At 42.7% G+C, this 12,391-nt stretch overlaps 1 protein-coding gene across 1 annotated transcript in view; it reads left to right on the top strand.

Moving 5' to 3' along the window:
- The window catches only part of plcl1 (phospholipase C like 1), a 78,229-nt gene that overhangs the window by 50,683 nt on the left and 15,155 nt on the right, over positions 1 to 12,391 (top strand). Inside the window, 6 exon segments of the mRNA XM_035675936.1 lie at positions 2,993 to 3,067; positions 3,181 to 3,468; positions 3,560 to 3,844; positions 5,703 to 6,094; positions 7,428 to 8,553; positions 8,640 to 8,816. Coding sequence (XP_035531829.1) covers positions 2,993 to 3,067; positions 3,181 to 3,468; positions 3,560 to 3,844; positions 5,703 to 6,094; positions 7,428 to 8,553; positions 8,640 to 8,816 — 2,343 coding nt within the window.

The following is a 12,391-nucleotide window of genomic DNA, read 5'->3' on the forward strand; positions in this document are numbered from 1 at the left end:
GTGCAGTTTAAATAGACCGCCAGATTGGAAGGGTGCGCTTGGTTAGTGATTATGGAGTGAGGCATGTCATGTGTGTATATCAGCGTAGCTCGAGTTGACTGACTAAACTAGCTTGCAGGCTTCACTCCATTTGATTGTTGAGTTTGATTGACCCCAGGTTGTCAAATACAAACGCTGTGAATGACACTCAACAATCAATTATCTTCAAGACACCAACCCAAACCATCTTAATATCTTTATCAGCTCTGTTTGGTTGTTTTTGTTCAGGCCCGGTGGATTCTTGCAAATGCTATTAGCAGCACCAGGAGGAGCCAGAGGATCATCTGTCTCATGTACTACTGTCAGGATATAGGGAAAGTTTAGTTACCTACTGCAGCCTTAATAGATTAATTGTCAGCTATTAAATTAATTGCCAACTATAAATCTCTGATTTCACCTTCTCAAATATGAATATTTTCTAGTTTCTTTAGTCCTCCATGACAATAAATTTAATATCTTTGGGTTGTGGACAAGCAAACAAGAGAAAAGCAAACAGTGATCAACATTTTTTACTATTTTCTGTCAATTTATAGACCAAAAAAATAACCAATTAATTGAGAAAATAATCAACAGCTGAATTGATAATGTGAATAATTGTTAGTTGCAGCCCTAGTTACATTCCACCATTGCATATCTGTGAAACACTTTTTGGCAAATGAAAGGAATATCTTTGTCCATCCATAGCATCTTACATATAAAACATGAAATAGTTCCCTATTTGGTGTTATAACAGCGCACTCGTTTATCACAAACTTCTTGCAGTTACTGTGTTCAGTGTTTGGGTTTCTTGTTTTGAATGTAATATGAAATATCCATAAAATATGTCACTTGAGCAGGGGTCGTCAGTTTACTAAATGACAGTAAAGGGGTCCTTTAAGATAAAAGGTTGGGAACCACTGCTCCAAACAATGAAGAAGTAAAGCAAATGTAAAAAAAAAAACCCACTGGGCTAGGGTTATCTTCATTGTTTTTTCTTTGTTGCAAAACAGTGAGAATTTTATTTTTTATTCCAGCTCTCACAACACGTATGAAAGAGAAAACAGAAGTGAGAGTGGATTTATATTGGTTGGATGGTTGGTACGCTGTGTTATGGCTGTATTTTTATCACCTCCACTTTATCTTCATTCTTTTTTCTTCCATGTTCAAGGCCTCGGAAGCCATTTCAGATATTATTACAGCAAATATATCTAATGCTGTCTATCAGTGCAGTATATCTGCACAAACCAAACACTGCTGGCTGATGAAGGTAGCTGGGGAAAGGACTGCACATGGGAGACATGGCCAACACTCAGTGCCACTTGCAATTACCGCTTTCATTTCAGCTAAGACCATTTAGCTCATTTAAAAATCAGCAAAAAGCTATTACCGGGGTAAAACTTGCATGCTGTAGTGCTAATGAAAGTTAACTTAACATTGACGTTTGCTCACCAAGCAAAGATAACGCTGCCAATCAGTCTGTCACTGGCTGGAGAAGGAAGCAGAGATCTTAGCGGGGTTACAAAACAGGTGTGTGCACTGTAAGAAAGGTCCGCCTTATCTAGAAAAACAGCACTGGTCCTCTATACTTCCTCTGTCTTTGGCTGCTCCCTGTAGGGGTTGCCACAGTGGCTCATCTGTTGCATATTTGACTTGGCATAAGCTTTTTACGCCGCATGCCCTTCCTGAAGCAACTCTGCCTGTTTATCCAGGCTTGGGTCCTGCAATTAGGAATGCACTGGCTTGTGCATCCCCATGAGGCATCCATCCCCAGGATCCATCCCCAGGAAGGAGAGTTTCCCTAAGCTTCACCAGAAAGATATAAAATAAGAATTGTACCTCTGTCACCTTCTGTCTAAAAGAAATACCTTCAGATAGGGCTAATCTGACTGCAGATACACAGAACGATCTGGGAAGTCATCGTTGGAAACTGTTTGGAAAAGGGCTGGCACTAAAAATACATACAAAAAGGTGATTGGATGAACCATCTGTCTATCACCATCTATCAATAGCCAAACCAATCAGACCAATGAACCATATAACACTCTTACCAAACCCGTGGAGTAAAGCCTTCAGTGCTGTTCTTTGCTCATCTAATAGAACTGATGCTAGCAACATCTACGCTAACCTCTTTAGCAGCTGCCATTGTTGTTTTTGAGCAAACAGTCACTTCTCACACCCAGTGTCACACACACACCCAGTGTTAAACCACACCCATAGCTCGTGCTGTAGCTTCCAGTGGTTCCTCAAAGGACTCTGCATAGCTTGAAGCCTGGCAAGATGGATTCTCTCCTGTTCTCATGATTTCATGATCTTGCAATCAAGGCCTTGCAAGTTTAAAAATAGGGCTGCAAACAACATTTTTATTATTAATTTATCTGCAGATTATTTTCTCAATTATTTTTTTTATTGTTTCATTTGTTAATTGTTGGGTCTATAAAATGGCATAAAATGTATCACAATTTCCCTAGATACCTAGTTGACATATTTAAATGGCTTGTTTTGTCCATGCAGGTCCAAAACCCAAAGATATTGAGGGCCAGATGTTTCGCATTCTGCTGTATTTATCAAACAGGCACACCAGGTTACGTGTCATTTGTGCACGTGTCTGAAAGGTGCACCTCTCCTCATTGGGAGAATTGCATAAATAAGAGAAGGTGACTTGTTAACAAGTTGATTATGTATGGATTTAATGAGGTCACACCACGCTATGAGATTGTTGTTTTTTATGTTTTTCACACTGAAATGGTCTCAAATCTACTAATCTATTTAAAATACAGAGATATGTTGCTTCCAAAAACAACAAAAACTGCCTTTTTACAGAAATCTTTAGCTTATCGTTTTAATTGCTAGATAGCTTTTAATTACACTACCTATACAGACCAAGGGTGTGTTTTAAGTCTGCTGTTCCTCTTAAAAGGTACAAGTTCTTCTTCTCATTTTGACCTCTTGGCCATCTGTCTTTGTCTTTTCCCAGGATCCCTCAGTGCAGAAGGTGGGCGGAGGCAGGAAGAAGACTGTGTCCTTCAGTAGCATGCCCTCAGAGAAGAAGGTAGATGAGTATAATTGAATTACATTATATACAAAGCTATAAAAACTTAAAATTCTGTCATACTTTTGTGATTGAAAATGGATCATAAAGTTCGAGTTGATTTTCTGTCCCAGGTGAGCAGTGCCGCAGACTGCTTGGCGTTTATGCAGGGCGGGTGTGAGCTGAAGAAGATCCGACCCAATTCCAGGGTTTACTGCCGTTTCTACACCCTGGAACCAGACCTCAGCTGCTTACGCTGGGAACCGTCAAAGAAGGACGGGGACCGGGCTCGACTGGACGTCTCCAGCATCCGGGAGGTCCGTACCGGAAAGAGCACCGAGACGTTCATCCATAACGGTCCTCTCTCTGAACACCTGGCTGAGGAAGCAGCCTTCTCCATCATACATGGGGATGACTACCAGGTACCATGTTAATGTTGAGACATCCAGAGTGAATAATCTTAGTTAGTTATCCATCCACCCAGTAATTTTTATTATCTATCCCTGCCCACAGTCTCTGGACTTGGTTGCATTGTCGGCAGATGTGGCCAACATCTGGGTGACCGGCCTTCGCTACCTGTTGGCCCACCCCTCAGTCATCGGGGCGGCTGGGGGAGGTGGTGGAGGGCTGGGTGAAGGGGGTGGTGTGGCTGTAGAGGGCAGCCTGGGAGGCAAGATGAGGAGTGAGTGGCTGGCAGCGGAAATCGCCCAGGTGGATGAAGACGGCTACGGCATTGTGTCTGAGGACGTGGCAGTTGCCACCATCTGTAAACTGTGCCCCGGTATCAAGGAGGCCAAGGTGAGGGAGGCTGGGCCTTATGGTTAGGTACAGAATAATTTAAAATCACACGCCTTTATGCAAATGATTCATGCAGACGTGGGTGCTGCACATTGGGAAAATGATAATTGCGTCCAAAAAGACTGGGTTTGCTGGTTGCATTTGAGTGTCTTACATTCATCAGGTGGCCAGAAACATGACTGCAAATTGAGCACCATATCAACTCTAACTAAAGGTGATAATATGTCAATGTTGTGTTCACAGCTTACCGCTGCCCCAAAATGGCATCAAAAATCAGTTACTGCAGGTTTAAAATCAAGTAAAGAGCTACCAGAAGAGCTCAGAATAGAAAGGTCAAAACAAAATGACATGGCAGAAAATCACTTGTGTCCTCTTGGTTTGAAGCATGGCTCCAGTTATAATCTGAGCTTTTTGGGGGACTCTAAAAAAAGCAAATTTAGGGGTAGATATAATTAAAGAATAATCTAAGAGGCGTGCTTTCCGAGAGACAGACAGAGAGAGGCTTCACCACTCATTATGTGGTCCAACACTTTCACACACACAGTAGCCCACTGTTTGCAACAACTAAATCAAGTTGATTGCAACAACCCAAAATTGCCCTGCCATACTGCAACAGTTTCAATTGCCTGAAATATGCCAACTGAGGAAACGCATTTCCGCCCTTTTTGGTTTCATATGTCAGTAGGTGTTGTTATTTTTTACACACTGCTGACTTCTTTTGAATTAATGAAACCGAAACTGACATGCAACCAATGTAGATTTTCCTTCATATCCTTTATATATATATATATATATATATTTTGCTAGTACAGATGTAAAATAGATCTTAAATTGCATTCATAAGGGTCCTAAAAAGGTCTTAAATTCAACCTGTTGTAACCGGCAGAAACCCTGCCTAAAAAAAACTCTTACACTGTTGTTTGTGTTGCACTTGGTATTTTTACACATAATTATTGTATTTTTGAAGGCAGTAAAGACAGAATATGTCTGATTTATGTATTCTCAGTAAAACTGAAATAATGATTAGTACTAATGTTTACAGCAAGGCACTGTTTTTGGTTTTCATGTGCCATAAATGAAAAATTGATTGCAGAGAAAGATTGTTCACACAGCTTGCCTGCTTATGTTGCCCAATTTAACAAAGTAATATGTATTAGCATTAAGCTTAAACACAGCTACCTAGCTGTCTTATATGAACAAAGCTTAGATATTCACCATTTTGGAAGAAGGCAAAGTCATCATGACTGTCAAAAACAGCAGGTGATAAAAAGTCTCCATTCATCTAAGCTACAGCTGCAGCAGGAGCAGCATGTTTCCTGAACAATGGTTTGTTCCTGTATTTGAAGCAGCACAACATTACTTACTTCTCCCATTTTCCCCCTCCTCTATCACCTACTGCCTCAACAGCCGGCCAGACAGAGAGGGACCGAATTACCCTGGAAACAAAGAGAGTGTAGAAGTGTATATTGGCTCAGACAGGTGACATGACTGCTGACGAACCTGCAAGAAGTCAGACACACTGAGTTCACCAAGATAATATCAGAGAGGGAAGATTTTTAGAAGCATGGGCTGAGCACAGAGCAAGATGAAACAATGAGAGAAGAAGGAAGGGGAAGCAAGAAAGGAAAGAAAAAAAGGAAAGGAAAGGAAAAGAGGAAGGAAAGGAAGTTGGAGATGGAGAGATGACAGAAGGGTCACTTTAATATCCTTTCTGAAACAAGATAACTAAAGTTTAATTAAACATACGAGCTTCATTGAATGAACAAGGACAAATTTTGGCTAATTCAGTCACTTCCTCTCTGGGTCAATAAACTGTCCGTCCTGCCTGATCCTCTCTCTCCATTTTCTCTTTCCGCAGGTCCGCCTGCGTTTTAAGGAGATCCAGCGCAGCAAGGAGAAGCTGACCTCCCATGTGACACGCGAGGAGTTCCAGGAGGCCTACTGTGAGCTTTGCACCCGGCCTGACGTCTACTTCTTATTGGTGCAACTGTCAAAGGACCGCGAGTGTCTGGACCCTCAGGACCTGCGCCTCTTCTTGGAGACGGAGCAGGGTTTGTCTCTGGCGACAACCGAGGGCTGCTGGGAGCTTCTGAGGCGCTGTGAGCCCTCGGCCCAGGGCCGGGAGAGGGGGCTGCTGGGTTTGGATGGATTCGCCCGCTACCTACAGTCTCCTGAGTGCCAGCTGCTTGACCCAGAGCACCTGGGAGTTTGTCAGGACATGAACATGCCTCTGTCCCACTACTACATCAGGTGCATGTCACATTTTAGTCTAATTAGAGCCGTTCAAAATAATGATCAGAATAGTTATCCACAATCGACCCTTCCTAAGCCCCTTAGATAGGCGATGTGCTAGGCTTGTCTATGGTGAAAAGAATGGTTAAAAGATCATTGATCATGAGTTTTAAAATGATTTTATATTCATTTTGTGTCATATACAGTATATAGTCACAACTTTAGTTAGCTAATGGTAGCAAAACACTAGCTAACTTGCTAGGTAATGTAGCTAGCTAATTACCCTTTTTGCTCTGTAACAAAACACAAGCTAACTAGCCAGCTAACGACTTATGTAGATTAGCTAGCTAGTTAACTGACTTAAGATGCGACTATATATATGTCACTTATATCTTTTTACCATCAGGAAAGTAGAACATTGACTGAGGCTTGCTCAACTGTTTAGGAAGGGTCAATTAGTCATAATTCCACTGACATTTATATAACTGCCAAACATAGAAGTTAATCTCGTAGTTCCACACTTTGAGTCATTGAGCATTACCTGTATAAGGATTGGAAAGATGTGTTTGCCTGTTCTAACGTAGGCTGCACACGTTAGCATGTCCAGCTAATATCAGCCTAGCATTCGTGTTACTTACCAAGCCAAGAAGCTCATAAGCTTAGTCTCTTACTTTGTGCATCCACTGTGTGGAAACCAGTCCTGGATGATCATATTAGAGCTCACCGTAAAGTCGCTCACATGTAAACTTCCCCAAAACCAAATAGGACAGAGCCACTATTCTGTAAACTGTAAAACATAGCTAACTATCTAAAATCATTCATTCAACAGTCCCTTTCTAAGCGTGTCCATTCATCTGCCAGATGGCTCTGCTTACTCACTGTACTCTGCATGCCAACATAAAAACAAACTTTTTTGAGAAAAATATACAGAAGAAAGAAAGAAGTTGTCACTTTATGTATCAGTACATATTTTTTCCTCTTCTCTGACACACTAAAATATTTTCAGCTGTCATTTCCTGCAGTTATTACTGAAGTCACTCTTTGGGTTATACAGTTTGGAATTTGAAATTTAATATACATAATAGAAGATATAAAACTATAAATTAAAGTATATACACTATGCATTGTTCAAGTAGGAAATGAGCAGAAAAATTAAACTAAACTAAACTAAACTAAACTATAACAAGTGGAAATTTAAATATAAATAGTGCAAAAGGTTTGTGCGTTGTAGGAGTTTTAAACCAGTCTTTGTCTGCGGGAGTTGGAGGTACTGGGTGCTGTGGCATAATTTAGAAGCAGGCTTTTATTTGGATTAGTGTATAAGTAGTTTTGTTGATTTTTTTCTCCTCAGCACCTCGTACCGCTCCTACTTGCTGGATGACCAGGTCCACGGCAGGGCAGACCTAGGAGGCTTGATCAAGGCCCTGCAGTCCGGCTGCCGATGCTTGGAGCTGGGGGTGACTGACGGCCCAGAGGGGGAGCCTCTTCTTGGGGTCGACTATGGTCCAGATATCCCCCGCCACCATCATCACCACCACCACCATCACCACCACCACACACCTGTCACTATCCGCTCTGCTCTGGAAGTGGTCAATAAGTATGCCTTCCTGACCTCTCAGTACCCACTCTTGCTGTACATATGCCAGCGTTGCTCTCCTGCCCAGCAGCGGACCATGGCACAGCACCTGAAGAAAGTGTTTGGCTCCCGTCTTTACACTCCAGAGGCCCTGCCTGTCAGCCTAGGAGGGCGAGCGACAACCTGACCCTCCCCCGAGCAGCTAAAGGGACGCATCTTAATAGTGGGGAAGAAGCTGCCTCCAGAGCAGGAGGGCTCTGATGGGGAGGTATCTGAGGAGGATGAGGAGATAGGAGGAGGGGGGCCTCTGGCGGGACGGCGAATGACCATCCCTGGTGAGGAAGAACTGGGTGTGGTCCTGGTGGTGCCTCCACCCTCTCAACCCAGAAAACTCCGCCTCCACAAAGAGCTGTCAGACCTGGTGGCTATAGCTCGGACGGGCAGCCGCAGCTTCTATGCTCAGAGAGCCAGTCACAAACTGGCTCAGCAGCAGTCCCCACCCAGCAGCCCGTCCTCTCCCAGCACACCGATGCCTCCTGAGCCGCCTTATTGGACGCTTTGCTCCCTGGGTGAGGGAGAGGCTGGGCGACTGACCACTGAGAGCCCAGAAGACCTTGTAATGTTCACCAAGCGCACCCTAACCAGGGTACGACCCAGTTCAGTGCGTCTGGACTCCAGTAACCCCAACCCTCAAGGATACTGGAAAGGAGGGGTCCAGCTCGTGGCCTTAAACCAGCAGACCCCCGGCGCCATGTTGGACCTACACAGAGGTCGCTTCTCACAGAACGGAGGGTGTGGTTATGTTCTCCGACCTGCTGTAATGAGGGACGAGGTGTCATATTTCAGTGCCCACACTCAGGGCTGTATGCCGGGAGTGCCACCCCAAACTCTGCGGATTAAGGTGTTCTTTAGATTGAAACATTTGGTTTCGAGATATATTCAATGCAATCAATGAATTAATTTAACATCAACTGCTTTGCTTTACAGGTTATCAGTGCCCATAATCTGCCCAAGCCTCTGGGATCAGGGGCTAAGGGAGAGGTCATTGACCCGTACGTCGTTCTGGAGCTGCATGGCGTACCAGCAGACTGTGCCGAACAGCGGACCCGCACTGCTGCCCAGAACCAGGACGACCCACTGTTCGATGAGACCTTTGAGTTTCAAGTAAGGCACAACTGTGAGCTTCTGTTCAATGGAGCAGATGCTGGTCTGTTTGTTTATGGCTCTTTTAAGGCTCTATTTGTGAGTTTATTTTAATTTTCACTTTTCAATTAATGATGTAATTACTGATATGAAACTGGGGAAATGCTCAAGCTTTGGGTACAAATGAAGGTGAGTATGTTGACTAATGTTGGTGGACCAGAAGGCGAGTTTGGCACCCAACAGTACAATCCTGAGTAGGGCATGACGCAGCCTTAAAGGGGCAGTTCACCCCAAAATCAAATATATATCAAGTGGAGCTTTCTGGTTCTATCTAAATTGTCCCAGTCATTGAATTGTCTTGAGTAACCAGGTGCCATCTGCTTCCATTATACTGGAGAGAAGACTTACATCTCTACAGCCGATATCTCCAAAGCTCAGCCACTTCAACACCAAAACAATCTAGATGGATAAATAGCACTACAGGGAAGAGGAAAAATATTTATTTTTATTTTTGGGGTCAACTGTCCCTTAAATACATGGTTATAAGAAGGAATTTATTATCGGTAGGTGGATTTGGGTTCATTAATGGTGAATCACATTAAGTCTTCTCATTTTCTTTAAAAGAAACAAACATTTTCCTAATGGGCCGGGAGGAAACTGTAGGCTACTGTTCTTCCCTGGGAGGTCACAATAAATTTCAGGGGTCATTATATATATAAAAATAGCCCTCTTTAAGTAAATGAGTCTTTTGTGAGACATCCTACTCATCATAATGTTCACAAAATGATCTTTGCACTCAGGGTAAGTGTTTAAAAGGTTGCATTCACTTGGTTATATTTAGGTTGTTTACATACAGCAAAAGGTAAGAAAAGCAATAGCCTGTTGATCCATTTACATAATTGCATGACAGCTCCTCATAATAATCCTGTTTACAGCACTAAAAATATTATTTTCATTTTTGAGAGAAAATTGTTTAGTTGGTGTTTTTCTTAAAGGAATAAAATGTGCCCAGAGCTCAGGATGCATCCTGATGTCCCAGTTCAGTGAAGCTGGTGCACTTATAGCTTGATGCTGTAAAATACTGTGGATGGCAATGTTGTTAAGAATCATCCAGCCCAGTACAGACTCTGCTTTTATTGCACAAAATTGTATTTTAATATGCATTTAAAATACCAGATTAAACATTAATTGGGAAGCATAGGAGGGAAATGTCAACAGCATAAAAGAGGCTTATGTGATTTTGGAGATGTCTCTGTGTACTCTTCTGCCGCTTTGCAACTGCATGAAAATAGAACCTCAGAATACTTAATTGGAGGTGGGAGGGGGCAAGACCATCAAGATTTAAATTAGGTGCTATGAATTCACTTCTGTCTCCATCAAATATATTATAGGAGATAGGATATGATGACTGCGTTGTTGCTGATTTCGCCTTTTTAGCCCGCACTGACAGAGCCCTGTATTACAAAAGCTGAGAAATAATGAAAAGCTGTCACAACTGATATGGTGTGTTCTCTGTGGCAACATCGTGTGTGTGTGTGTGTGCGCAAAAGAGTTGTGTAATACCTGTAATTCAAAAGAATATTTGACTATAATTACATTGGCTCTTTGGCAGTAGACAGACCCAAAGTGACATTTGAAAGCACAATTTGGCTGTCTGACAAAAGTGCTTGCAAAATGCAACCGCTGCTAATGTGCAATAAGTGAGTCATAGTTGTAATTAATTAAAGATCCCCTCCAGACAGCTCAAAATTTCATTGTGGCAAACGTTAGAGTCCAAATGATTTGACAAGGAACAGATACTTTGTGTTGTGGGAATTAAATAAGACTCGTCTGCTGCCATTCGATTTTGATTCGTTTTGTTTAGTTTTTGTAAAGGGCTGTCCCTTCGATGAATCCACGGGAAGGCGGACCACGCTGCAAGGGACCGCGATGTTGGATTGAGGCATAATGGTTCAAGTAGGGTTGGGAGTGTACTTCTTCTAGAAACCCAGACATGTGCACTTACAAAATTACAATACATTAACATTTTAAATTGCCACTCTGTCTCAACCTGCCCCTGTTGGACAGCTCCTCTTTTTTTAAGGAGCCATGTGTCTTTTGCTCCAGCAATACTCGATGAAATCATATTGTCATGTTGTTAGGACTGCGTTTTTATGCAAGGCCAATTCAGGACATTCAGCTCGTCTATTTTCATGAGGCGCAGTCTGCATCTAAGAATGGTTTTTTTCTTGCAAACTGCTGCATAGATAGTTAAGATAAGGATCCACTTTGCAAAAGAAGGCAGAGTATTGTGGCATTTTGGATGTTAGATTAGAAAAATGAGCTTATGGCTTTTTTTCCCCCAATTGAATGCATGTTGAAGAGATTAAAATAAAAAAATTGATATTACAGCCATCATTCATTTTTTTGGTGAGTGCACTGAACTAACGTATACATGCTAGTCATACTGAAGAAACTGTGGACCTTGGCTGGTGGAAACTTAGCAGTGTAAGGGGATCAATGTAAGGAGCAGAGAATTCGATTGGCATCATGGAGAAGAGGTAGGTGGTCTGGGTGCTGCATTTGTTGCTGGCTTTTTGAGGAGAGAGCATTTGTGGGTTTTGAAAGCTGATTGAATTAACTGTGGCGTACAGGAGGCTGTTTGCTGCGTGTCAGCACAGGGCTTGTTGCTGAAAGAAGTTGAGAAATATGGTGAGTGTGGAGTCATGTTCGGTAGACACGGTACACACGGCGCACATCAACAGTCACAGCTACAACGAGCACACAGACACACAACCACACAGCGTATCTGGTCTGACGTTGCCGACATGGCATGGAAACTTAGCACAGCGGCCCCCGCCACCCGCCAACAACACACACAACCAACTCAGGCCTTATGGGAGATGGGGGGGGACACATAAGAAACACAGTCATGTGGCAACACAACTACTATTTTGTACGAGTATGTGCAGGTCAAACCTAAGGGTGACAGGCGACAGTCCTTGTTGCAGGGTCAGTGTGACATGGTATCTCTGCTCCTTCATCCATCACAACAGCTTTTCCCTCATATCAGAATAAGACTCACGTATTTATTGAAACATTACATTAACGATAGCCCAGGCATGAACACTGAATGTGTTTATGTGGTGTGTAACAAATATATGTTGGACAGAGTTGGGTATTTTTGTGCGTGTGTCTGTATTATTCTGTCTTTTCATGGAGATGAAATTTCTAACCTTAAGTGGGCGCTTGGATTGGTGTCCCAATTCAAGAGCTACTGTCCTTGCGATCCACGAAGGGGCCGTGTCCCATTCCAAAGGCTCCTTGTTGAAAATACAGGCTGAGAAATGTGTCCATGTTGGTTGCCTGAATTTCTGAGGATGCAGTTTGAGATGGTCTCAGGTATGACAGGTCAATTGTATTGGTATGTTGTATAGAATTTGTGCCATGGGAGGATGAGTATTGTCGTCCAGAGTCCAAAAGTTGAGGCGGTAGTCCTGGTGTTCTGTAGACGAAAAAGCAATCGGATTTTTGGATTAGTTGTAAAAAATGAAAGCCATCTGTGGTGAAAAAGGGTTGAGGAGTTACACGAATGTTTGTTTAGTAAAATAATCTTA

This window comes from Morone saxatilis, unplaced genomic scaffold (assembly GCF_004916995.1).
Source record: "Morone saxatilis isolate NCDOM2014 unplaced genomic scaffold, NCSU_SB_2.0 Contig5, whole genome shotgun sequence".
Taxonomy (NCBI): domain Eukaryota; kingdom Metazoa; phylum Chordata; class Actinopteri; family Moronidae; genus Morone; species Morone saxatilis.